Here is a 27885-nt window from a genome sequence, read left to right as displayed (position 1 = left end):
GTCACAAAGTTTTTACCGCCCTGCATATTTCAGCTTGCAGTACCTGTTTGGCTCCTTCAAAGTATAGTACCAATTGTGACAAAGTGACAAGTGCTCATTTCTCTTGTGCCAGGATCACCAGAGACTTCAAGCTTGGATGTACTAAGGTAAGTATCCATAATGTATTTTCGTACTGTGTAGGTTAAAGTATTTCATTTTAATTCATCTTTATTATATGGGAGTTAGCAAAGAAAAGAATTGTATCTGTATTTGGATTTCTAAATTCATATCATGTACAAAAAGTTCTTGACTGTCTACCACCATCCAAACTGCTTGTGACATTTTTAATGCATTTTTGGGGAGCTTAAAAAGAAAAACAAAAAAAATCTATATTTCCCCAAATTTTACATAGCACTGCAAAATACTTAACAGGAACAAGTGTGTTTGCTGCACCTCTGAACCATCCAGTATTAGCAAATGAGGTTAAAGCAATATATGTAGATATATTGTATAAGTGTAGACCAATGAACTAGTAGGGTTGACTGTGCTGTAGTTTACCCATTGACTTAAATGTACCAATTTACCCCAAAAAGAAGTCTGTATCTTTAGAATACCACTTGGTCAATTTAGGAATAAGACAATATGTGCAATAAGACGTACCTGCCCTTGTGAAAGCAATTCAACTAACCAGATTATTCTGGAGGATGTAAGGGAGATGCTCTAGATGATGAGACCTGTCTTCCTCTATTTTCATAGATAAGAATAGGTTGGTGTTCTTCACTTGCTGGAAACATTTATATCATTTTGCTGTCAGAGCATTTCGGTCACGCCAAAAAAGCTGCAGCATGCTCTATTTTCCTGCTTATTTGCGCACCAAATTTCCAAATAGAAGACAATGGGGATGCGGACATGCAAGAATTGTGCAGGAAAAAGAACACAAGAATATCCGAGGGGAGAGTATACAAGGCTAGAAGTATACTCTATGTCACACCTCCCTCTATCACTTGCTACTGTGGCACTATTAGCATTTAATTTTATTCATATGTTGCAGAAGGTCCGAAATTACACAATGGTTTATTTCATAATATAGCTTTATTGTGGCCAATGAGGACGACTTGTTTGATGCAGATGCCCAACAGGTTGTCCCAGCAATAATCGTTCCTGTGCTTTTTACACAGGAACGATCATCGCTCAGTGTATGGATGCAGAGCGGGTCGGGGATCGTTCCGTCCGCCTGCCTCTATTCACAGTAAACAGGCAGTCAGTTATAAGTGAATAACTCCCTGTTTACAAGGCTGATCTGTTGTTCAGTTTTGCTCATCATTCCGTCTGAGAATGCATTTACACTGAATGACGGCATAAGTTGTACAAAGCAGTAATTTTGTGCACATGCAAGTATATAGGTACCATACCTCCGTATGTCTTTCATTACCTTTGGAGGCATACAGAAAAAAATTGGGGCAAACTCCATACGACTCTGTATGTATGAAGGTATTGCTTCTAAAATAAAATATTTCCACATATATAACAGTCTGTGCAGCTGCATTGTAGGGAGCAATACAGGTTGCAGTAAGTGCCCATGCACATGAGAGTAAGCCCTTCTAGTGATTGGGATATGGAGGGACATTCACCTGCCTCTATTTCGCCATACCTAAGCAGATGGGAAAAGCACTTTAAAAGACTCCTCCTAGGTGTAGTCATAATACAACAACTGAAGCAATAGATGTGAAATGCTTAAAAATCTGATTAATCTAGGCTGAGCTAGGGAATAATATGACTCGATTAGTTGGTGACACTGCCAAGTAACCATAGTCCTTTAATAGACTTGTCAGGTGCTATGTCCCTACAACTAGTCTTTCTAACGATACGTAGGTGTTCAACTCAGAATTACCACTAATCTGAGGTCTTATTCACACGACCATGTTTACGCTGGTATTTAGCGGCTTAAAAAAAATTGCCAAAAAAACATGACCATCTAAGCATTGGATTCCAATGTTTTCATTCCGATGAACGCTTTTTGACCGCATAAAAAAAAACTCGCCAGAAAAATAGCCCACAAGCGACTGTTTTGGGTCACCGATTTATACGCCGCATCAAAAGATAGGTCTTGCCCTATCTTTTGGCTGAGATATACAGGAAGGAAGCTCCAATAGACTTCAATGGAAGCTGGAAAAAAGGGGGGGTGAGGGAGTTACCCTGCATACAACACTGGGAAAAGAACACACCTGGCCCGATTTAAGTCATTTCAAGCATTTTTCAGCAATCCATGGTAATTTTTCACCAATATGAAACAGCGGCATGTTTGAAGATACACGGCTAAAGTTTGGGGCTTGCAGTTATTCATTCATGCTATTTTACGCCGCATACGGATGAACGTAAAAATGCATACTGACAAGTAAAAGAGTCCTGAGGGTGTGAAAAGAAAAAAATACCATGGTAAAAGGGCCAAAATGTCAACCTCAGCTCCAATTTGAATTCGATTGAAAAGGTGAAATCAGCTGCAGATCTGCATGAAAATCTGTGACATAATCTGCAGCAAATTAGTGACGTGTGACCGCACCCTAAGGGCTTATTCACTGCTTATTACACACGCAAAATTTGCATGCGCAAATGCAATGAATAGAACCCATTGATTTCAATGAGTTCAGTCACACGTGTGTCTTTTGTGCAGGCATTTCAGCCACGGCAAAATGCAGCATGTCCTATTTTGGTGGTATTATGCAGCAATCTTAAACATAATTGGCCATTGAATGCAAAGGGAGCATGCGTGCGTGTTTTCTTGCACAAATAAAGGGCATGTGTGCGTAAAAAATACAGTAAAATATGCACAGACTCTCACAAAAACGCTACGCCTATCGCGCAAATTAATATATGCTTACGCCCATATGAAGCCGGTCTCAGGCACACTACCTACACTCCTTGTAGAGTTTGTCGACAGAGTCACTATAGGTACCTGACAAACTTCCTGTATGACATAACCGTTGCTACCATGATTCATTGACTTTTCATGCCCCCCCAGTGTATGTATAAATGAGCTTGATTGATCCAGTTTGTCCTCCTTAACCAAGTGTATCTGCAGAATGAGGGCTAGGTTTTAGCAATGTGAAGTATTCCATGTCAGGTGTGACAGATGTAAGTATTCCTGATATGTCCTGGATGACTATGTTCTAGGTGAAATATGTGTCAGGATGTGGTCAGGACTGAGCAAGTAGTGTTGGTTAGACCTAAAGTATGTGATCAATGCAGGGGCAGGGGGGTGAAAAGTGAGAATGCATGGGTGTCACTAGAGAGCCATTGCAGAGATGGATTTATGAAGTGAGATAAAGGTCAGGAATGTAGTCTGGCAAGTCCTTAGCAAAACATCCATGTAGACATAGTGCCTGAGTGCAATAAAGAGTTAAAGGACTGCAGTGTGAACTAATATATTGCAAGTCAATGTTGTGTTTTTTTTTAAGACACCATTCGTATCTACCATGCACCGGATCCACTGACTATGGTAGTAGACTGCATCCATGAATTTTAAAGAGATTCTATCACCTACTTTTATCACTGTAAGCTAAGCCTACGGGCTGAGAGTAGTTGCCCCGCTGAGGCGGAAGATGTAAGAGTTATACTTTTCTCCCCCCGTCATTTCCAAAGTGTCAGTGCTGAAACCCATTGCTCAGTGCATTGAGTAACACTGCTAAGTAGTACGTCCATTATAAAATTAGAATGGGCTAACTAGTTACAGTACCGCTCAATGCATTGAGTGGCGGCTTCTAGAGTTGACACAAGGGGAACAACTGGGGAAATAAGTATAACACTTACAACCCCGGACTCGACGGGTCTCCAGCTTAGCTCATAGGACTAAAGGAAGGTGACAGATTCCCTTTAATGACTACAGACATTACCATAATCCCAAATTGGGCATATATAATATACATAATTGGGCACATGATGAATCTACATTCCTGAAGGTTGCCCATGACCCAATATATTATCCATACATAAATAGCTAATAGCTCTCAGTCCACTGTCCATTGGGTTCTGGGCGACTCATCTACATCACCATATTTTGAATGAAACTGTAAAGCTGAAACATATTTAGCTGCTTGGCAAATAACTGGGATTATGTCAAGTTATGTGTAATTGTGAGTCACTACATGCTTCATATATGCTAGGTGCAGACATTTCTTCGGTCATAGACTAGGTATGTCTGTTATGAGACTTCCTAACATGCAGACAACAGTCCCAATTGTATTAATTTTCACTTTGCCCTGTATATTATGTACCCGTTATTCTGTGTTCTACCAACAAATTATCTTGGTATGTGGAACATTTGACTTCATTTTTAGTTAAAGAGTCAGCCTTGTTTGACTACATTTCAGGTAGGGTGTGTCTATAATTTCATGGACTGATGTCTTTCCCTAGATGTGTATTTCCTATAAATTGTACAAGAAATTTCCAAGTTTGCTTGCATTGACTCACTCGGTGGTCCAAAACAATCTTTGCCACATAGAGCTCTCTTCTGACTATTGCCCACACTGGTGTTTGTTTTTTTGCTCTGCGCTGTAGGCTATATTTTTACTGGAATAGCTTTTATAACAGTGTAATAATAATCTTGGATCAAGGGGGTTATCCGACTTCTGAAAGAAAAAGGTTACAAAATAAAAAAACAGGAATAATTTTTTCAAAATGAGACAAAACTCATGAAGACCAGAAATTTCTAAAATTTTTCTTTTCATTTTTCATCCCCATTTTTCAAGAACCATAACCTTTTTTTCCCCTGTTAACATGGCTGTATGCGGGCTTGTTTTTTCCGTGACATGCTGTGTTTTTTAATAGTACTATATGCTACTTATGACTGCTCACTATATATTTATGGCAGGTGGTCCTTAAGGGGTTTAGTACTGAATAATCAATTTTAATTTTTAAAAATTACACGTCTCCTGTGGCCTGACAAATAGGAAGTAGTGGGGTCACCATTTTTGGCAATACATGTACAGTCAGTAACGCGACGTGGCATTGGTTTAATGAGTCCCCATATACTGTCTTGGCTTAGTGTTGACCATGTGGTATTGACCATAGTCCACATTTCATCTTCATTTCAAGACTTTGGGAGAACATTCATTCGACGTTTAATCATGTCCTTCAAATTCTGGATTGGAGAGAGATCTGGGGTTAATGCTGGCCAAGGAATCACCTGGACACCTTTCAAAGCATGGCTGCTTATGTTTGCTGTGTAAGGCTGCACATTATCCTGATGGAAAATGTGTTTGAGTACTTCCTGAAGATATGGTAGTGAGACACACTGCAGCACCTCTTAAACACAGGTGCGTGTTATTAATGTGCTGATGGGATCTCAAACCATTACTCCACGTGGATGAGCTATGTGGTGCTGCAAAATGGCTGAAGGATTAACTTGACTACCACATTACGTGCAGACCCTCAATTTTATTGAAACAAGACTCTTGATTAGTCAATAAAAACCACACTGAGCTATTCGTCATTTTAGGTAGCTCTGAAGCAACACCACTGCAAGCGTTCATGATGATGGTGCTTTTAGAGTGGCAGCCTTCAAAATGGACAGCTTGACCACAAACCTGCCTCAGCCAAGTTATGCAAAAGTGTTTGATATTGGAGCATTTGAAACTGTCCGTACACTCTGAAGAATGTCATCAGCTGTGAAATATGGAGCCCCTACTATAGGATTCCGGATCAATCTATACATTGTGATGTTTGTCTCAGTGTTCCAGTCCCACTTCAATAATACAAATTTCATTCTATCGCCTACAGTCTCCAAATTCTACCTATGGTTGTTGTATCCCATCGAGTTTCTGCTGCATAATGGTGCAGATAGCAACCAGCTGTATGTAGCTCTGTGGTGAAACCTATTTTATTTTCTGACAGTAAGGGTGATCAATGAGTGGAACAGGTTGCCACAGGAGGTGGTGAGCTCTCCTTCAATGGAAGTGTTCAAACAGAGGCTGGATAGACATCTCTCTGGGAGGATTTAGGGAATCTTGCATTGAGCAGGGGGTTGGACCCGATGACCCTGGAGTCCCTTCCAACTCTACTATTCTATGATTCTATGACCACCACCTAAGCCAGAAACCGACTGCACACTGGTGAGGGGCAAAGATCTGTATTAAAGGTCTGACATTGATTTGAAGGAATACTATCATCCAATAGGTGGCACTGCAGAGATATTGTTCCATCTTTCTTATTTGCATAAATTACCCAGAGGAGCATGCATGGCCGTATAAGTCTCCTCCCTCACTTTTCAGGTGTCTTTTCACACCCCTTCTAGGTGCTCTCCTTGGGGAGAGATGATGCCATTACCCGACCCACTCACCCCCTAGGTGTCTCCATACACTTTTTGGGTGCTCTCCTTAAGGAGAGACGACACCCCTTTTGACCCATGACCTTTAGAAGAAATGGCTCTTGATGGTGACTGTCAGACATCTTCACTTCTTAATGCACATACAAAAAACATCAACACAAAGCAATTTTTCGTGGGCATGATAACATCACCAAAGTAATTTCATGGACTGCTTTTCACTTTTAGCACACTCCTAGATCACGTGATTGTGCCAAAAGTGCATCAATTAGCATAATTTGTCTGAATATACCCTGAAACTCCAACAGTACGTGTTTGGATTTGTAGTTTTACAATAGCTGAAGAACTACTCTGTGACCAAGGTGACTGGGAGTATGGAAACCGCTAAGTGGAATACGTTGCTTCCATCACTCTGACAGAAGTGAATAGGCGTTACGGACACAGTGTTGCACAGCCTGCTTAGGAAATTTGAGAAACAGTGTAGCTTGCTGTGCTAGTCTGTTGCCATACCTCTCATTGACTGCTATGGGAGTTACGAAAAGAGCATGTGACAGCTCATTTGGCTGCTTCTGTAATTCCCAACTACTCCAGACTTTATATATAGCTGGTCCAGCGGTGGTCAGGTGTGGGTCCTAAAAGTAGGACCTGCATTTATCAGATTTTTATGACATATTCTGTGAATCTGCTGTAAATGTCTGAGATGGGTATTTTCCTGTTAAGTGCTACTTTTGAATACGTTAATAAAAATGTTTATGGTTAAAAGTTTTGAAAAATTACATTTTAATATGTCTTCCAAAAAAGCACAATTTTTTTGGGCTCATGTAAATTTGAAACCTACTCCGAGATATATTTATGCAGGCAGATTATTCAAGAGTACATGTGGCGTAATTATTACATAGTGTTCCATTTTTCCAATGTCGTCATTTTTAGATACTGTATACTTAGTGACTGGCTTTAATTAGAAGTATATAGGTTGCAATGTTAAGCATCAGTTAAACTGTAACTCCATGCTTGTTACAAATTGCACATATACAAACATAGCTGAGAGGCCTACAAAGGTAAATTCTTCAATTGGCGCTGAAATCCTATTGTGTTGTCAGTGGATTATCTATATTATATGATTGCAAGTTAATACTATGTAAAACAAACAGCTTGGAAAACCAATTTATCTATACATTATTTATAACTCGATACATCCGATCTGGGAATAGATAGGGCTTCCTGATTCAGGATACTCATGGTGAGCAACTGTCACTTGGAGTTCCTGATCAGTCAATGCATTACACAGACGACCCATTGATGATATCAAAGGGATTTTGCATGTAGAGCCTGCTAGTATACACTAGAGGCAGAGCGGAAGTGCTGCTCCGACCCCTATGTAGTAGCCAGACTCGTAATTGCAGGAGCAGCTTTAATTAAAATCAATGGAAGCTGTGCTTGTATTTGCAGGCTGGGGTTCCATTGCTCTCCAATGAGAGCTGTGCCTGCAATTACTAACACCGGCCACTACACAGGGGTCGGAGCAGTACTTCCGCACTAACCCCAGTATATTCCGACAGGCGCTGCCTTGAAAACCCCTTTAAAGGGAAACTGTCATCACCTACAAGAACTATAAACTAAGTTTATGGGCTTATAGGACAGGGGCCTAGGCGTCCGTGTGCAGACGCACTGACTGCAGAGATCAGTTAGATGCATGGACTCAGCACTGCTTTCCAGGGCTAACAGTAAGGGAACGGGAAGCAACATAAGTATTTAAAAAAAAACATCGCCAAACTTCTCATCCCCTGTCCTGTAAACCCATAAACTTAGTTTATGTTGCTTATAGGTGATAACAGGTTTCTTTCAATATCTTTAGTGGGTTGTCTGTGTAAAGTTTTCCTCTGTGGCAGCGCTGCTAGGGAATTGAACTTTGCTGCTGGGTTCCCCCATAGATTGCAGCTGATTGCTGGGGTATTGTTCTATCAACTAATTGTCTTCTAACAAAAAGGGATTATCCACCCTGACTATAAACTGGTCTGTATACAGCCGCCTACACAGTTGTTTGGTGTTGCGGGTGTAAATGCAGGGAGTCCGTGCCAAAGATTTCTTTATAGCTTGAATATAGAGCATGCTCAGATCACTTGGATTCCACCGAACTTTACAAACACATGCTATGTACAGTTTTCTAAAACTTTGTAAATATCACACTTATCTTAATCTGAATTAGGGCTTGTAAAAAACGGAAAGCAAACAGAAAGCTTTTAGTTTGCTGTCATTCGATTTAGTGTTGTTCTTTGAACAGAACAAATACTGTTGCAGAATGTTGTTGGTTCTATTAAAAAAAACCAAACAGAAGCAAACTGACAGCTTTCCGCTTTTTAAAATCCCATTGAAATTAATGGGGAAAACCGGTGAGTTTAATTCAGTCTGTCTAATCCAAAAACGGAAGAGATGAAACAGATGGAAAACGCCGATGTGAATGAGCCTTTATTATTATCCTTCAGCACCAACCACTTATGTACTTGGCCTTCAGCTGTAGTTTATACATGACATAATGAGCAACAGCTTCCTGCAGTTAGGGATGTATCTTTCAGTACAGATTTAAAGGATTCTCTGTGACTCTAAGGTCAGTTTCACACGGCTAAGAAAATCGCACAAGATTTGTGCATTGCAAGATGTGCGAATATGAACACCGTTCTTTTGAATGGAGTCATATACACGAGCGATGTTCATCTGTTCCGCATCGCGGTGCATGAGAATATCGTGTCATGCTCTGACTTTTCGCGTTCCTTGGAATGCATCACCCATTGATTTTAATGGGACATTTAATGCCTCAAATGACTCTTGCATGCTGTGCAATATGCATGCAAGGTTTCATATTGAAATCAATGGGAAACACTTCTGATCCTCTAGTGTGTGTGAAACCCCCTGGCTAGGGAGCGAGGCTTCTAATCATGTATGACTTCACCTCTGATATTCTGAGCACCCAGCGGCCTCTAGTGAGCGCAGTGCCGCTGACCACTTCTGCATCACTTGACCAGCGCCGCTACACTTGCTATAGGGTGCCCGGTGAAGGAGGTGCTGAGACTACAAAGACTTCAGAGATGATAGGGGCACGGTATGTTCTGAAATCAGGTGATGTAGAGCTAAAATCCACACCGATGATATGTATTTTTTCTCTGCCTTTTTTGTGGAAATGCTGCTGATAAAATTGGCATGCTGCAGAATTAAATTCCGCACTGCATGTCAATTTCTGCATGGGTTTTGTCCATTTTTTTCCCGCTGCTTGTGGACAAGATTTTCAAAATCTCATCCACTTTGCTGCTACTGCAAATGCTGCGGAATTTCCATGCAGAGGGTCCGCACAGAAATTCCAGGAGTTTTCCAGGCAACACCTGCTGGGATACACCGGGGTTGGAGTGGAAGCACTGCTCCGAGCCTGTGTAGTGGCTAGTGCTTGTAATTGCAGGCGCAGATGTGACTTCAATCAGTGGAAGCTGTGCTTGTAATTGCAGGCTGGGTTCCCGACAGGCGGTACACAGGATTCCCAAGTCTTTTTCATTGATTTCAATGAGAGCTGCATCTACAATTACAAGCGGCAGCCACTACACAGGGGTCAGAGCAGAGCTTCTATTCCGACCCTGGTGTATCCAGTCGGCCACTGCCTGAAAAAACCCATTCAGTGTCCGCTGAGTGTCTCATCTTGGGAGTTGCGGCCCCCCGATTGGGAATCACTGGTCCGCACGGTGCAGTTTGGTGGTTGTCCTAGAGGTGAGAACCTCACTGCTCAAACCTTGATGGCCACTAAAGTCATACAGCTTATTAAACCTTAACTTGGTTTATACAATAAAAGAGAATAAGGTTGACTTTTATGTGTGTCTGATCCATTGCTTGCCTGTATGCATTGGAATGTTGTCTTAAGCCTGAATATTCAGTGTGTTGTATTGTTGTAACGCTCATAACAAAGACATAGTGCAATAGTACAAATGCTATAGCATTATGTAAATTAAACAGTACAAACCCTGCAATATAATGTAAATTACATAGTAATAAAACCAAAGGACTGCAATACTTGTAAATGAGGTCCTTGATGACATCTAGCAATAAAGCAAAGTTTCCGTCACAACCTTAAACCAGAATCATGTTGAATTATGAAATCGTTAATGATACCCTGTTCCCGAATATTTACGCGTCATAATAACATTGTCATCCTGATTAGCTACAATGACTCTTGAGTGCAACCTTACACACTCAGACTGTCATAAAATAATTTCAGAATTGCATGTTTTGGCAATACATCTTGCGCATGAAGAGCTCCCAAAAACTCTTCATTAAGGGCTTTTACCTACTAGCGTTTTTTTTAACGCTGCGATATCGCTGCGTTTTTTTCAATGGGACGTTCTAATTTTAAAATTGCATTGCACAAAATTGCAGGTTTGTGCTTCTGCGATTTTTGTGCAATGTGATTTTCACATTAGAAAGTCCCATTGAAATAAAACACAGCGATATCGCAGCGTAAAAAAAAAACCCAGAGTGGGTAAAAGCCCTTATGCTGTAGATTTAGTCCAATACATACATCCCACAAGGTAGTACCTGAAACCTGACTATCCAGTCTGTACATGTGATACTTTACCTGCTTCCTACATTCATGCTTAAGGTTGCATGTCACTGTAAGGGCTCTTTCACGCAAACATCGTTTTAACGTTCAGATAGCCGAGCTAAAACAGAGCAGCTATCTAAGTGTTAAATCGGGTGAACAAATAGCAGCCACGAGCACGTCGCAGCTGCTATTAGCGAGTATGCCAATCCCCCTCCCGCCCCCTCCCTTTGCCGGCCGGCCCCATAGGAGTTTATGGGAGCCACCGATGGTATGCCATAAAAAGATAGGACATAGAAATCTTGGCGTCAAAAAATTGTTCATCTGAAAGAATTCATAGGAAACCAAAGATTCTTTTAGGTGCGATTTATTATTTTTTTTACGCACCTACTCAGCGTCAAAATGACGCTCGTGTGAAAGAGCCCCCAGGTAGGGTCCACATAGGGCTTATTTGCAGCTGAAAGCCTACCTCCAAACCAGCACTATTTGGTGTGGGTTTTGAAGCATGTTATGTCATGTATTTCTGAGGTGAATTCATTAAGAAAACAGAAACGGCGATTAAATTGACATTCTGTGGAATTGAATTCCGCACTGCATGGATTTTGTTGAGATTATTTCCGCAGCTTGTGGACGAGATTTTTAAAACCTCATCCACTCTGCTGCTACTGTAAATGCTGTGAAATTTCCTGTGAAGGGTATTGATACATTGTGTTATGCCAAGTTTCCTTTACAAGTTTGCATTGTGCCATTCCACTGTTATACTTCCTGGAAATATGAATAAATTGACAAATGGGTGTGATGTGTAAGTGGGGCTTTAAAAAAGAAGTGCAGCGATTTAAAAAAATAAAAAATCTTGGACTAGTGCTTTGAGATAAAAGAAAAAAAAAATCGCCCATGTGAATAAATTCATTGCAAATAGTGAGTCCTTAACGTGCCACTTCCAACCATATTACAATTTGACAGAACTCAAGCGTGGAAATTGCCCGTGTGAATACAGCCTTAGGGCTCTTTCACATGGGCGTATTTTCCATCAGTATTTTGTGAGCCAAAACCAGGATCCAAAATACGGAAGAAATGCAAATCTTTCCATTCTACTTTCTCTCTGTAAATTCTGCTCCTGGTTTTGGCTCACAAAATGATGAAAAATATGCCCGTGTGAAAGAGCCCTTACTTATATAATGCAATAACTGCAATACTTCTGCAGTGCAATGTATTGTGCCTGTCAGTGTTATACTATCAACCCCTGCCACTGGTAGGGCCTCATAAGAGTAGACCCTTGACTGCCATGACAACCTAACGGCACCTCACAATAGGGATGTCATTCTCTCTGTCAAACCCATTTTGATGCAGTCTCTACAAAAATAGACAAAAGTTTCTTGAGGATTGCTGGTAATATTCTTTGAATGTTAGGGTCTGCTCACATCATGCCTAGTGGTTATGTTCAAACATACTGGCTGTGGATCTTTCAACATATGTTCATTTTTTGGATCCATTGAGTGTATAATAGCCTATCTAACTTTTCAGCATATGGGCACAAATTGAACATTGTGAGAATACAGCTTTATCTATTAAGGTTTTTTTTCTGTTTTGTTGGATGCACTAAATCACAAATTGTAATGTGGAAAAGAACGCTTCATGGTGCAGGTACACTTTCAGATGGTATAACATGCAAGCCACTCATGAGAAGTCTCTCATCGGATTGTCTAGTGCAAGCGTCGCTCTCCTGAATCGGTCATTAGTAGGCAGATCTGTAAAAAAAACAAAATGGGAAAAACAAATAGGAGATGATCGGCTGTTCATCCAAAGAAGGGACCAGGGCTCCTGGTTGGCAAGGAGTTCATGAGCCGGACCTAGTTTTTCTTTGGGCGAGTTGAAAGAGCCAATCTGGTCTGGTATTGCCTTGCCAATAAAGTGTTAGCCTTATGGAAACTAGGATCTGTGGTCCCTCATTAAAAGAAACATCATTTCCTACTGGTTTATCCCTAAATCAAAAATAGTCCTTTCATCAATGGTGGTATGACTTGTGGGTGACTTACAAATAGTCTCTATCCTTGATATAGTTTTTTAAGAAGACTGCATGAAAAACAATGCAATATTAGTGTAAGCAACTTAGATAATATCCTTATATTTGCTACAGTGAGGTGTGTGCATGTTTTTGTAATCACACGGTGCCATTTTGTGAAGCTTCAGGAATGTGGTAGGGTCACATTTTTTGGCAAGGATTTACTTTTTGGTGCATAAGCTGGGTGAAAATGTCCTCAAGCTGAGGTGTATCTTACAAAGAAATTCATACTGTAAATACTAAAGAATGTATGTGTCAAAATAACAAAATAAAACATAAAGTTGTCATGTACGGCAAACGTACAGTAGAATACAGAGCCGTTATGTAAAACTTTTGGCCCCCATTGTGAAATCTGTAACATTTCTCCAATCCACCATGTGGCATTTACAGTACTGGAGTTTTTTCATGTGACAGACGAGCCTTTGGGTCCCTAAAGCACTAGTTCCCGAGTGAGACTGCTGACTCTACATCCCCCATTGATATAAAAAGTCTACACACACCCCTGTTAAAATGACAGGTTTTTGTCATGGTAAAAAATCTGACAAAGATGAATCATTTCCGCTTTCAATGTGACCCGTAATCTGTACAAATCCATTGGAAAACAAACTCAACTCTTTTAGGGGGAAAAAATAAAAAATGACCAAACTAAAGTAAGTGTGAACACCCTCTTATATTTGGGGATGTGGTTGTTTTCAGAATTTGCCAATCTCATTTAAGCTCTTGATAAATAATAGTCAGTACACAGCTGTCATTATTGAGGGTGATTCTGATTTACCCTATATAAAGTTCAAGGCGATGAGGAGGAGGAAGGGAGAAACCATTATTTCAACTTCTGTGTGTCCCTTTTTCTGTAGGTTTAATGCTTTGTGTATTTAGTATCAGAGTTATGTATTTGGTGGACCATCCCTTATGGGTTTTGATGGTTGAACAGAGCAGAAATTATGCAAAAAATTGCACAAAATACCTTTTTTCTTTAAAATGGGTTAGGTGCGGTCACCCGACAGTGAGGAGGATGGGAGAAAGAGTTATTTGAACTTTTTTGTTCCCTGCTCTGTTTAGTCTGATGTCACTGTGGGTGGGTGCAACAAGCTCGCTATGAGAAGAAGAGGGGCACATGGGACCCTTGTTCTCGGGATCAGTGGGAGTCTCATTGGCGAGATCCTCACCGATCAGACTTTTATTACCTGTTAGGTAAGTCTATCTTGGGATAACCCCTTTAATGCACATGTCTTTAAATTATGGTCTATCTACCCACCGTTGTTGTATTGATTATTTTGGTAGTAAGACATAGGAGTTAGATAGCGATTGCTAACTTATCAGACAAATCAGTGATACAAAAAGTATTATGTAATATAAATGGGAGAACAATATGATGAGTGAGCTAGATAGTATTCCTAGTATTCCCACTGTTGGGTGATTGGACAGTAAGCAACTGTTAACATGTAGCAGAGAAAGGATGAATAACTTCCTATAAAGTGTCTTGGCTTCTTATAAAACAGTCATGTTAGTGCAGGAGATAAGTGTTCCATTTCAAAGATTACCATGGCCCAAAGTTGCCACCAGCAAAATATTGTCCGAAAGTTGTTCTTCCATAAATCGTTTTTATTTTACAAGGATCATATAGCACTAAAGGTATTGAAATAGGTGCGACACTATAGCAGGATGAGAAAGCAAGAGAACATTTCAGACCAAGCCTGGAATGAACATGACCTTGCCGTGTGCCTCTCTCATGCAATGTTGGGCTGGAGTTCCTTGGGTCCAACAAATAAATGATTCCGAGCACTGACCTGCCATCTATACAGAATATGTGCATGCATTAGATTCTTTGTTATCATTGCACACAAATAAGATATAATCAAAAAGGTTTAATAGATTATTGAATCAACTCTTAGGGAATGGACCTGAGGGACAATTGACTGGCTTCCAAGTCAGCTTCCAATGGGCATGCCTTTTACAGGACTGTTGGGGCCTCTTACTGTATTAGAGCCTTCGCCCAATAGAGGGTCCACTGGTATTCTGTAGGGCCAGTCAGACCCTGTTCAATGTTCATTTATACCATTGAAGCAATAGCCAAGTAAATCCTAATCTACCTCAAATCACTGCAGTCTACGGTTTTCACCTACTTCTGCTGCTTGCTACTATTGCAGTTTTAAATGTTGATGGTTTGAATATATCATAGATGCAATCCATGTGTGTTCTATTAAGATGACATTTTAGTCTTGGTCTAAATGTGATCGATCTAATGTATTCTTATTTGTTTTGATAGATATGTGAGAAGGATCCAGCATAGTATGAAAGTTTGACATCATATACAAAATGGTGAGTATGTAAGCATTGTTTCATGGGACAAAGTAACTGATATGTTATGTTAGATGCCTTATTTTGACACATTACTTGCATATCCTTTTCCGTGATAGAATCTGAAAATGTGTTGTTGATTGACATGATAACTACGTAAGACGTGAATGACAGGTTCCAGGTGAGAGAAGATTCGCTAGCCATTGTGTTAGTATCTTCAGCAAGCTTTGCACAGATTACATGTTTTGATCCCATAGCATTAGAGGAACGCTAAATCCAAAATATATCTAAGTTTTCAATGAAGTTATATTGAGTCTTTTTGAGGCTGAGTTACAATACAAGACAAAGGCTATGGCTGATAGTGGCGCTGTTTTCAGCAGATCTAATCTTTTACAACCCATACAACTATATTGTCTTTCAATGAGATGTCTTCCCCCATGATCACTGCTCTATTACACATATCTCTAGTTCCGAGATTATTTAAAATGATTTATGTACATATTTGTGAATGTTATTAGCATCTCTTTACCTTCATACACTTTGTTCTTTAGGTTTGGCCCATTACATATGGATGACTGTGTGATCTAAAGTGATGATACATTCACATTAGTTTGCATCAGTTTCAATCTGTCTTCCTAAGTAAAAAAAACCCATCATAATGACTGTAATCTAGCTTGCTGAAGGCTGATCCAGTTCCTTATCCAATGGATACAGAATTTTATTTGTTGACAGATCAGTTTTTTTAATGCAATACACAGAAGCAAGAACATTTAGTCTTTATTTTATCAGTACTATAAAAGGTTCATGATAAGTTCAGTATGCTTTAGGGCTAATGCCTACGGAGGGATTTCTGCTGTGTTTCCCACGGCAGAAATCCCCAGTGGAATTCCACAGCTATTAGGTTCTATTGAGCCTAATGGCTTTCCTGCTGCCAATGCTCACATGCGGAATTCTGCCGCAGATTTCTGCTGTGGGAAAAGAATCTCGGCATGTTCTATTTCACTGCGGATTTCCGCAGCGGGGTCTCCATAATATAGTATTAATTGAGACCACAGAAATCCGCGATCACTCGCGTTTTTAAACGTAATACTCACGCAGCGGAAATCTGCGGCAGAGTCCTGTGACGCTCGTGGGCATGAGCCCTTAGGCTGGGGATACATGGAGACTTTATGTAGTGTGACTTTCTAGGGGTGCACCTAGTTACATGCAACTCACAGCATTCCCTTAGGCTGGGTTCATACTGGGCGGAATTGCAGCGGAATTTCTGCACAGCAATTCCGCCCGCGGCTCTTAATCCCAGGATTAGCAAGCAAAGTGGACAAGATTTTGAAAAATTCCCGTCCACACTCCATTGTAGCCAAGCCAGGCGGAAACGGACATGCGGCATGGAATTCAAAACCGCAACATGTCAATTCTTTTCTGCGGCGGCCTCTCTCTTGTCTATGGGGAGAGAAAGCTGCAGCGGAATGCTGACAGCAAAGCTGCTCCAAAAGCGAAAGGCCTCAGGTTTTGAAGCTGCTCTTATCCCGCGGAAATCTTGCGTTTTTTCAGTGTGCTCATTCTGCAATATTCCGCGGGATTTCAGTCCCGTGTGACCCCAGCCTTAAAGTGCAGCTGATAGTTTAAATTAGTAGAAAACATTCTCCATATAGCCTCAGTCTTAAGCCACTTTAATACGGCCGAGAAACGCCATGAGATTTGTGTGCTGCAAGACGCACACATATGAACCTATTCTTTAGGATGAAGTCACATACTTGAACAATGCGATGTGGGAAAGAATCATGGCATGCTCAATCTTTTCGCATTCCTAGGAATGCATCGCCCATTTATGCATTGGGACTTCTAATGCATCGAATGGCTCTCATATGCCGTGTGATGTGAAGTTTTCCATTGAAATCACACTTTCGATCCTCTATCACATGTGAAACTCACACAAAAGGATCAGAATTACACAGATGTGATGTGAGGTGTTTATGTCTGAAATCGCCTCATATCCACAGGTAAAACACAGGTTGCTAAACATGATACCTGGCCACGTTTTTCAGCCTGATATCACGTTCAGCCATGTGTAGTTAGCCTATGGCCAGCTTCACATGTGCAATATGCAGAGAATAGCACCCATTGATTTCAATGGGTTTGTTCACACATCCGTATTTTGCACACGCATTTTGGTCACGCAAAAAAAAAAAAAAATAGCATGTGTTCTGTTTTTCCTCATATTTGTGTACCAAAGGTTCCCATGGAAGTCAACGGGGGATGGGGAATGGGATGCGCAAATGTGCCTACAATACGCAAAGAGATGTGTGAAACACTACATAATTCTTCTGGTAAAAGAACACATTTGGTACTAATTAAGACTAATTAGCCATTTAAATCTGTGTGCTGCACAGAAATGAACATGCTGTGTGGGTGCAAAAATGCAGCGCTAAGGTGCACGCAAATACTCATACACCCATGTGAAGCTGAACTTAGGCCAGATTCATACAAAGAAAATAGAACCTATTGATTTCAATGGGTTTGTTCAGAAGCGTGTATTTTGCGTATGCATTAGTACAGAGAAAGAGAACATTTTGAAATCATGGAACTAATTGACCATTTTAATGGCTTAGAGCATCATTGCATATTTTTTTGGCGCACGCAAATGCGCAAGTAGTGCAGTAAAAAACACATCTACGCATGCATTGACAGTGACTTAAAAATACAGCATAAATATGCATGCGCTCGCATGACTGTTTTGTGGGCACATTTATGCATCCATAATACCGACTGCTTTCCTGGCACAACTTCTGTATACTGACTTGAACTCAGAAGCTTCAAAGGTCCCTATGACGTTCTGAGCTCAGGTCAGTAGACCTATTGTTGGGCCAAGAGGCTTGTCCATATTACAGATGTGTCCTTAATACATTTGTGTGAAATTGCCCTAACTGTGAACACAAGGTATAACAAAGTGCACCAGGATTTTAGCTGAACCCTTTGGAAGTACCTGGAGTTTTGCAATGATTACTAATTGAATGCGGCCTGGTTGTTATCTAAAGGCCCTTTTACAGGCAACAACGGCCAAAACAACTGAACAAATTAATGCCTTTTTTGCATAAAATGCTGAGCATTAAAGCGCACAGATACTAGTTTGAAATCCTCTTCATTTCCCTCATTAGCTAAAGTAAACACTAATATATGTTGTTTGAAACGTGTGTTTATGCGAGGAAACTCTGGCCAGCAGGTTTTTTAATTAGTGTGAAGGAAAGCCATTGTCTTCTGCAATTAGTAAACAATGAACCCAGTGTGTTTTAGCAATAGCAAACAATCACCCCTTCCCTCAAGTCTTTCAAAGACTGAACGAATGACCTTCAAACAAAGCAGAAAATGAACTACCTAACAACTATTTTTATGCAGGCTAAAACTCAGTGATAAGCGACAAGTGAACAAATAGTGCACGACAGCTTTGCATTTACATGTAATAATTATCGCTTACTTTCACTCATTTGAACAGATTTCGCGACAGATAATAGTTGCGTGTTAAAGGGTCTTTAATAGAGATGAGCGAGTATACTCGCTAAGGCTAACTACTCGAGCGAGTAGTGCCTTATTCGAGTACCTGCCCGCTCGTCTGTAAAGATTCGGCTGCCGGCGCGGGTGACAGGTGAGTTGCGGCGGTGAGCAGGGGGGAGCGGGGGGGAGAGAGGGAGAGAGAGATCTCCCCTCCGTTCCTCCCCGCTCTCCCCCGCCGCTCCCAGCCCGCCGCCAGCCCCCGAATCTTTAGAGACGAGCGGGGAGATACTCGGCTAAGGCACTACTCGCTCGAGTAGTTAGCCTTAGCGAGTATACTCGCTCATCTCTAGTCTTTAGGCACAATTATAGACAAACATAATTAATTAATACACACAGTTGTTTGTGTGATAGTGAAAGTGCATTTACATGAAACAGTTATTTAAAAAAAATTGCTAGATCGTTGAAAAATTGAGCGATAATCATTCAGTGTAAACACAGGCAATGAACAATAATTTATTTGCGTATCTTTCATTTCATGCTAGCATGAAAATCACCGTTGGCTTGTTTGCTAATCATTAAATTAAAATATTGATTGGTCAGTTGTTCTCATTCACTAATACAGTGAATGTGAACAACTGAATATTTTAGCAAGTAAACATTGTATCTGCCTGTATAAACAGGATGCACAAGCAAACTGATATAATTCACTCATGTGAACGATAAAGGGTTACATGTAGAAGCACCTTTAGTTTTGTTAGATTGTGTTTGTCCATAATTGTGACAAATAACAAAAAAGCACATTTAATTAGTAATCAATGTTGAAATCCAGGTAATAACAAAGTTTACTTAACTTTTTATAAAATACTTTTTTTGCAACTGTAAGTAAAAAACGTAGTCAAGTAAAAAAAAAAACATGACTCCTGTGACCTAATACTGTGTTTCCCCCAAAATAAGACACTGTCTTATATTAAATTCTGCCCCAAAAGAGGCACAGTGTCTTATTTCCCGGTGGGGTGAGGGGCATATACTCAATTCGCAGCCAGCGTCTGTGTCCCCAGCAATGGTCTCCCCGGCGGTGCGGCAGGCTGCTCTGTAATCCTCCCCGCTGTCAGCTCTCTCTGGCTTTGAATTCCCTCTAGCCTCTAGCAAGTCAACGCTGTGATTAGATCGAGCGCCAGCAGATATACTGCAGAATGAAATTCTACACCGCATGTCAATTTTTACACTGGTTTTGTGTGGATTTTTTCCCCAGCTTATGAACGAGATTTCAAAATCTCATCCACTTTGCTGCTACTAAAAATACGGCAAATCCATCCTTTGTGGACCCACTCAAGAAGGGTGTTTCAGGCAGCGTCTATTGGAAATCTATGGGGGCTTTGCCTAAAGTGGCCGGCAATTGCAATTGCACGCACAGCTCTCATTAAAATCAATAGGAGCTGTTCTTGTAGTTCCAGGTTGGGGTCCCAATTATTTCAGTGAGAGCTGCGACTGCAATCCCGAGCACCAGCCACTACATAGGGGTCGGAGTAGTGCTTCCTCTTTGACCCCTGTGCATCCCAGTGGGCACTGCCTGGAAAGCCCATTCAATTTCAGCTGAGTGATTCCCAGCCTGGGAGCCATGACACCCCTTGAAGTACACTGCTTGGGAATCAATGTTCTAAAAGATACAATAAAACCATCTTATACATTAATCATTGTTCTACAGATTTATATATGTTATCCTTTTATCCCTTTAGAGTTACACACAGGAAAACAACAGTAACCTGGTCCACACTGGACATAAAGGAAGCATTTCTGATTTGTTGACCTTGAATGACGATAATGGAAGTGTTGTGGTTGCTGGGATTAAAAGCAATGATCCAGCCGCTAGTAGTCTGGGACTCAGAAAAGGTATGTCAAGTTCACCATTTCTTCCTTGCAAGTATTTTTGGCAGATTGAGAAACCATATACTATGTACAATTCTATATGTATTTAACTGCAGGAGTTAAACAATGTGAGGAACTGAATCATTAAAAAAATACTACAATTGAACATATGAGCATTACAATGTCTTCACAGCAGTGCAAGTTCTACCTGTTAGCTTATATGAAAGACAAAAGCAATTTAAAAGAGTTTTTAAACCCTTGAATCCCTACTGTCCAAATTTTAATTTGCTTCCTACAATATCCATTACCAGTTTTGGATCAAATGGACAGTTGTAGAAGTTAGCAGACTAAGGGTATTGCATGCATACTGCAGAGAAAATCCACATGCAGATTTTGATGTGGATTATGTCCACCGAACTCATTCACTGCATTGAATGAATTCTGCAGTCAGAATCTGCACAATTTCCACAGCAAATAGAGCATGTTTTGGATTTCAAAATCTGCAGCATGAAAATTTTCCACTGTGGTTTGTAAAATGTCTCTAAGGCTGGGCTCACAAAAGCGTAATCCGCTGTGTGCCATGCATCCAGTACGCAATTACATTGCTTGCTTGCTGTGTGACGCCAATCGCCATAAACTATCTTGGCTGGCATGTGCATGTAATAAGAACATGCTGTGATCTTTATTGTGCACGTATATCGTGCAGTGTGTGTGAATGACAACATGGGAGCCTAATACGCTGTCCCCACACGCCTGTCTGAAGGAGCCCTTACATTGTCCTGTACACTGCTGTGGAATTTTGGCATCAAATCCACAGCCAAAATTCCACTGCATACGTGTGATGTGTGGACTTACTCTAAGGAGTAACAAAACAATAGGATGAAGAATGGGGAAAACACACTGAAAGGCAAGTATGAAAGTCTAAATTATTTTCAGGAGCATACATACCAAATAGGTAACCTGTAAATCCGCAATGGAACCCATGGGAAAGGGGGCGAGTTAGAGCGGACATATCTGCCTTTTCAAGTGACTGCACAGGACTACCCATCTCCACAGTAACATGGAAAAAAGGTAAAGAGGAAACTCTCAGAGCACTTTGCTGGACATCTCTACTGCAAGGGTGCTGAGCATTGAAGAGCATCTTCCACATAGTAAAAATGAACAGTATCAGAAGGGTGTACCCGTTCCTGCAATACAAAATTATCCAGTTCATGTATTAATAAAGCTTCATTGTTTTCTTTCAGGAGACGAGCTTCTTGGGGCCACCATATATTTTGATAACCTACACAAAGAAGAAGTGCTTGATATTTTGAAAGCTGCAGAACCTTACAATACTAGTGTCCAGCTGCATACAAAAACTGAAACAATGATGCCTCAAGCCAGTATATACTCTCTAAAAACAGACAATGTGGTGAGTAAGATCCTTGATCAGTTATGCTAAATCAATTCCACAGTAGTGAAACTAACCACTACTTTCATTTTTATAGGCTATGAATTCTTCAGCATATGATGAAATCTTTAATTGCAAGGTTCGCAGATACCTTAGAGATTCAGTCCCTACGCCGGATTTGCCCATATCAGGCACTAGAGAAGAACAATATAAATCATCAATGACAGACAACAACAAGAAAACATTTGGCTCACCCTTCCAGATATCGGACATTCCATACCCCGAGATAAATGCTCCAGATGTACATGGGCAAATCAATGATGTTCAGGTCAAAGCACCAAAAATCAATGCTAGAGGTTCACCAGTTAAAGGAAGCCTTCCAGATTATCAAGTCCCCTCTATTCATGTTTCAGGACCAAAAATGAATGAACCTAATATAGATGTAGATTTAAAAGCACCTTCATTTAATATGTCACAAAGGCAGAATGGTGTTTCAGATGTTGACGTCAATCTGAATGCTCCAAATGTGAAGTTTCCTAATATAGATGGTAGAACAAATTTTCCAGAAATGGATCTCACAACACAAAGAGCTTCAGGTAAAATGAATAGTCCTGATCTAAACATTGGTCCCACAAATGTAAAAGGGCAAAACTTTAAAACACCTTCTTCTAAAAAGTCTAATCAGGATGGGGATTTTAATCTTCCAAAAGTATCAGGATCTGTGAAAGTTCCTGAACTTGATGTTGATGTCCCAAGTGTCCAATGCCCTGACTTGAATGTGACTCTCCCTAAAGCAGATATAAAAGGCCCAAAGTTTAAAATCCCACAGGTAAGTGTTGATCCCCCAAAACTCAAAGGCCCAGAACTGAATGTGAGTATTCCAAAAACTGGGCTAGAAGGTTCAAATATCAAGGCACCGGAACTTAATGTAGATCTTCCTAAAATGGATATGAAGGTAAGGAAGTTGCCCGATGTCAGCATTGATGCTCCTAAAGCAGACCTAAACATTCCAAAGCTGAAAAGGCCAGAAGTACATGCTGACCTTCCTAAAGTTGATTCCAAAATTCCCAATTTAAATGGCCCAGGTATAAATGTTAATGTCCCTGATGTCAGCTTAAATTACCCTGAACTGAAAGGACCTGAAATGAATGTGGATCTACCAAAGGGTAATATTAGGGGTCCCAAATTTCCTGATATAAAGATTGATGTACCAAAACCCAACATAAACTTACCAAATGTGAAAGTCCCAGAATTAGATGCTAATCTTCCCGATTGCCAATTGCCAAACCTCAAGGGCAATTATAAATCTGGCTATACAATCGACCTTCCTAAAGTTGATTTTGAAGCACCAAAAGTAAAAGGTCCAGATGTTGACATTGATTTTCCAAGTGCTTCCATTAAAGCTCCTGGTGCTGATTTGGAAATGCCTAAAATCAAGGGATCAGGCATAAAGGGTAATCTTCCTAAAGCTGATATCAAAGTTCCAGATGTAAACATTCATATTCCAAAAGCAGATTTAAGCATTCCTAAGCTTCAGGGTCCAGATGTGAATGTTGATCTACCTAGTATGGATATAAAACCTATAAAAATGAATATTCCGGATGTAAATCTTGATTGCCCCAAGTTAGACATGAAAGTTCCAAAATTGAAATCCCCAGATATAACAGCTGAAGCTCCCAAAGTAGATTTAAATCTTCCAGAGTTGAAAGGTCCAGATGTTAAAATGAACGTTCCAAGAGCAGACTTAAATGTGAAGACTCCAGATATTAGTGTTGATCTTCCTAAAGGAGAGGTAAGAACTCCTGAATTTAATGGCCCAGAAGTAAATGTTGACGTACCTAAAGGTGCAATAAAAATACCAACACTAAAGACTCCAGATGTTAACCTTGAGGTTCCGAAGCCAGAAACAAAATCAAAATTTAAGATGCCTTCGTTTAACATATTTAGCAGCAAAAAAGGAATGCCTGATGCTGAGGTAAATTTAAAAACTCCACAAGTTAAAACTCCAACTGTAAATGCAGATCTTAAGGGTCCTGACTGTGATATAAATGTCCCTAATGTAAATGTGTCTGTTCCAAAAATAAAGGGAGATTTGACAGCTCCAGATGTAAATATTGATCTTCCAGAAGCCGACATAAAGGACCCAAAATTTAAGGTGCCCTCTTTCAATGTTAAGGGTCCTGAGATTAAATTACCCTCACTTGAAAGGTCTGGACCAAATATTCAAATTCCTGATGTGGGTATTGATGCATCACTGTCTGCTCCAAAAGTTGATTTAAATGCCCCACAAATAAACTTAAAAGGTCCTGACACAGATTTAAGGGCTCCTAAGTTTAAAAAACCAACATTTAATCTTCCTTCTTTACAAATGAAGAGCCCAAACATAAAAAAGCCTGATTTAAAATTGGATGGATCTTTAAAAGGTCCACAGGTAGATGTTGATTCACCTGATTTTGATGTTCAAGTCCCAGATGTAAATATAGACGCCCCTAAATTCAAATTGCCCTCATTTCAAATGTCCGGTCCTAAGGTTGAAGCCCCTGATTTAGAAGTTGATGGGTCTTTTAGAGCGCCACAAGTTGATCTAAATGCACCCAACATCAGTGTTAAAGGTCCTGATGTAGGTGTAAAAGCCCCCAAATTTAAAATGCCGAATGTTAAAATGTCAGGTCCAAATGTACAACCACCTGATGTAGAAATTGGTGGTTCCTTAGACACACCAAAATTAGATTTTGATGGATCTTTAAAGACTCCAAATATGGATATGAGAACACCAAACATTGAAGCAAAAGCCCCAGAAATACAAGTAAAAGCTCCAAGATTTAAAATGCCTTCAAACCAAATGAAAAATCCAGATGTGCAAATACCTGAGTTAGAAGCTGGTGGCTCTTTAAATGTACCAAAAATGGATATAAATGTTCCACAAATTGATGTGAAAGGTCCAGACATGCAAATGAAAGATCAAAAATTCAACATTCCTTCCTTCCAAATGAAAGGCCCAAATTTAAAAACTCCAGGTGCACATGTAGATGGGTCTTTCCAGACTCCCCATGCTGAAATAAATGCTCCTCAAGTGAAAGAGCCAAAAATAAACACACCTAAATTTAAAAAGCCCTCACTAAATATGTCAGGTGGCAGTGTTAATGTTCCTGATTTACAGGCGCCACGCTTTGTAGCAAAAGAATCAAAATTTAAGTTTCCTACTTTGCGTATATTTCACCCTAAAACCAGTTTTCCAGATGTTGATTTAGGTTATGACTCTCCAGAGTTAGATGTCCCTCCGCTTCCAAATATAAGAGGAAGTGTAACTTTACCAAACATGAGTGCTAGTGCACCAAATGTCAGTCTTAAGGCATCTGATAAAAAGATGACAATGCCAAAGTTTAAGATGCCAACATTTGGAAAATCTAGAGCAGGAGACCTTAATTTCAAAATGCAAAGACCTAACGCCTCATTGCCAGATGCTAGTGTTCAACTAAAAAATCCAGAATTTAATGCAACCTTACCAAGTGCCAGCATCAAACCTCCAAAATTTAAAACACCTCATACTGATTTGAAGGTTAGAGTACCAGAACTGGAAAGTGGAGTTACTATGCCAAAAGTTCAAGCACATGCACCAAAAATTATTGTAGAAGGCCCAGAAGGAAATATCACATTGCCTTCGGCTAAAATATCAGGTCCTGAATTTGACATACCTGATAGCCAAGTAAAAGTACCAGGTATTGAGATATCTCAAGCACAAATGAAGGGACCTAAGATCACCACAGGTTCACCATCTGGCAACATCAAAACGCCAAAAATAAAAGCCCCAGTGATGTCAGATATGAGTATATCTGCTCCAAGATTGGAAAGTGATGGACTAGATGATGTGGATATAGATGGCAATCTTCCATCTGCACATATGAGTAACCCAAAGTGGAAACAACCATTCTCAGGTCATACAGAAGGACGGGGTTATGATATTGATGTTCCACAAGTGAAAGGTAACGTTAATACCTCACCAGCTAAGCTGCAAATGTACCAAGATGATTCCTCTTTGGATGTAAATTTGCCTTCTGTACAAATGAGTGCTCCAAAGTGGAAAAAGCCTTTTCCTGGTCGAACAGAGGAACCAGGAGATGACGTAAATGTTCGAGTGCCTCCAGCTGACATAGACATAGACCTTAACTCACCAAGAACAAGGGACATGTATCATTCAAAGTTCACTTCCTTCTTCTCTGAAACTAGGTATTCATTAAATGATGTTGGCTTTGATATGACACCGCAACGTCTAAGCACATCATAATATTGCTCATGAATTTACATTTGTATGGCTGGTTTAAAAAAAGCTTTGCAAAGCTGTAAAGTACAAAAACGAGCAGATGAATCTGTCTGTGATAGGTTAGGCATGCTAATAGAGGTACAAATCCAATTGTGTATATACTTCAATAACGAAATAAACAATTAATGCTGTTTTAATTTACAAAAATATATTGCAATTTGACTGCCATTCTAAAAGTGATATCTTGGGATATTTGGGATTTGTATTTAATGTAGAATTGTAATTAATATCACTTCTACAATCTAATTTATCATGTTGGTCAATTCTGTATAAATAATCGTGCAGTCCTTGCATTTACCATTGTTTTGTAACAATAGGTGTACAAACAGTAATATGGATCATTGTACGTCACCTAATGCCCTATTATTTAGTGAACTTGTATGATATTATAAAAATTGACATTTTCTGCCAGAAGCAGTGCCTATCTTGTCCATGGGTGATGTCTACTATTGCAGCACAGTAACTTTCTAGGAACGGGGCTGCACTACAATTCCAGACACATTCCATGGACAAGAGTGGTGGTGTTTCAGCAGAAAAAAATTAAACTTTATTCTGATATTGTATAGCTCCTTTTAATATCCTGGAAGACATTGTAGACTCCTTGAAAGAAAATGCAATGGTGATGCTCTAGTAACCAGCCAGAATACAGCTTCCATTTGATTGGATTCCTTGGGCTCTAACCCTACATCCTCCTGACTCACCTCTCTTATATGTATGGCGAGGGTAATTGGACAACTGTATTGCGAGAGGGCACATAGGGATTATATGTATTTCTTATATGTCTTTGATTTCTAGAAGTTGAACAAACCGCACTTACATCAGGACATGAATGTGTTTGTGAAAGTACTTAATGTATAAATCGCACTGTAATAAGTATGCTGAAACATAAGTCCTCAACCGGGGGTTACATTTAGCATCATACATGCTGTTAGTTGGAGAATTCCGTTTTACAGTATATTTGTGTACTTTGTATCTTAATTTATTATAAGTGTTTAAAGGGTAACTACAAAAAAATGTAATGGATCCCAACAGATTGCTTACCATTTACATTTTTTAAACTTCCTTTATACTTAAGGTTTTTTTCTCTAGTAGATTTGATATTTTGCCCTTTTGACTTTCCAGAACTTTTTCAATATATAGTAGTACTGTGAAACTTCACATAAATATAGCATATCTGATTTGCTCAAAACCTTACTTAGTCCATTGCAGTGGCTATTGTCCGCAAAACGAACATAACTAGGAATGAATTCATAAACCGGTAAAGATGGGTAAATCTAAACTGTACTCAATAAGAGATATTAATAAACCTGCTATCTACTATAATACCACTGAACAATATTAATATGTAATATGATCCAGCATAACTTAAATATCCAATATGTACTATATTTTATTATTGTACTGTGCTATGTGACATACATATTTTCTTAGCTACATTTTGCATGTTGCCAACATCATGTGTAAGCATATCAATAATAAGCTATGATATATTCTTCACACTGTGTCAGAAATGTAATGGGGTTGAACAAGCAAATAAACAATAAAAGGATGTGATTCAGAGTCCAATATTGGTTGCAATAGTACT

General features: G+C 39.8%; 1 protein-coding gene across 1 annotated transcript; it reads left to right on the top strand.

Annotated features, from left to right (window-relative positions):
- On the top strand, nt 1-27866 carry LOC136620836 (neuroblast differentiation-associated protein AHNAK-like). The gene is made up of 5 exons (XM_066595849.1): nt 1-146; nt 15203-15255; nt 20460-20613; nt 21834-22000; nt 22077-27866. The coding sequence occupies exons 2-5, from the start codon at nt 15253-15255 to the stop codon at nt 26262-26264; spliced, it is 4512 nt and encodes a 1503-aa protein (XP_066451946.1). The 5' UTR covers nt 1-146; nt 15203-15252; the 3' UTR covers nt 26265-27866.
- Nucleotides 27867-27885: the final 19 nt, after the last annotated feature.

The sequence above is a fragment of the Eleutherodactylus coqui genome, chromosome 3 (genome assembly GCF_035609145.1).
Source record: "Eleutherodactylus coqui strain aEleCoq1 chromosome 3, aEleCoq1.hap1, whole genome shotgun sequence".
In the NCBI taxonomy this organism is placed as follows: domain Eukaryota; kingdom Metazoa; phylum Chordata; class Amphibia; order Anura; family Eleutherodactylidae; genus Eleutherodactylus; species Eleutherodactylus coqui.
Note: the sequence above shows the minus strand (reverse complement) of the source record. Positions and strands in the feature narration are given on the sequence as shown.

Bases quoted from the DNA above. Each gene is read 5' to 3' on its own strand.
- LOC136620836 (XM_066595849.1), top strand. The intron at 20,614-21,833 runs GTATGTCAAGTT...GTTTTCTTTCAG, and splicing joins TAGTCTGGGACTCAGAAAAG to GAGACGAGCTTCTTGGGGCC. The intron at 22,001-22,076 runs GTGAGTAAGATC...TCATTTTTATAG, and splicing joins CTCTAAAAACAGACAATGTG to GCTATGAATTCTTCAGCATA.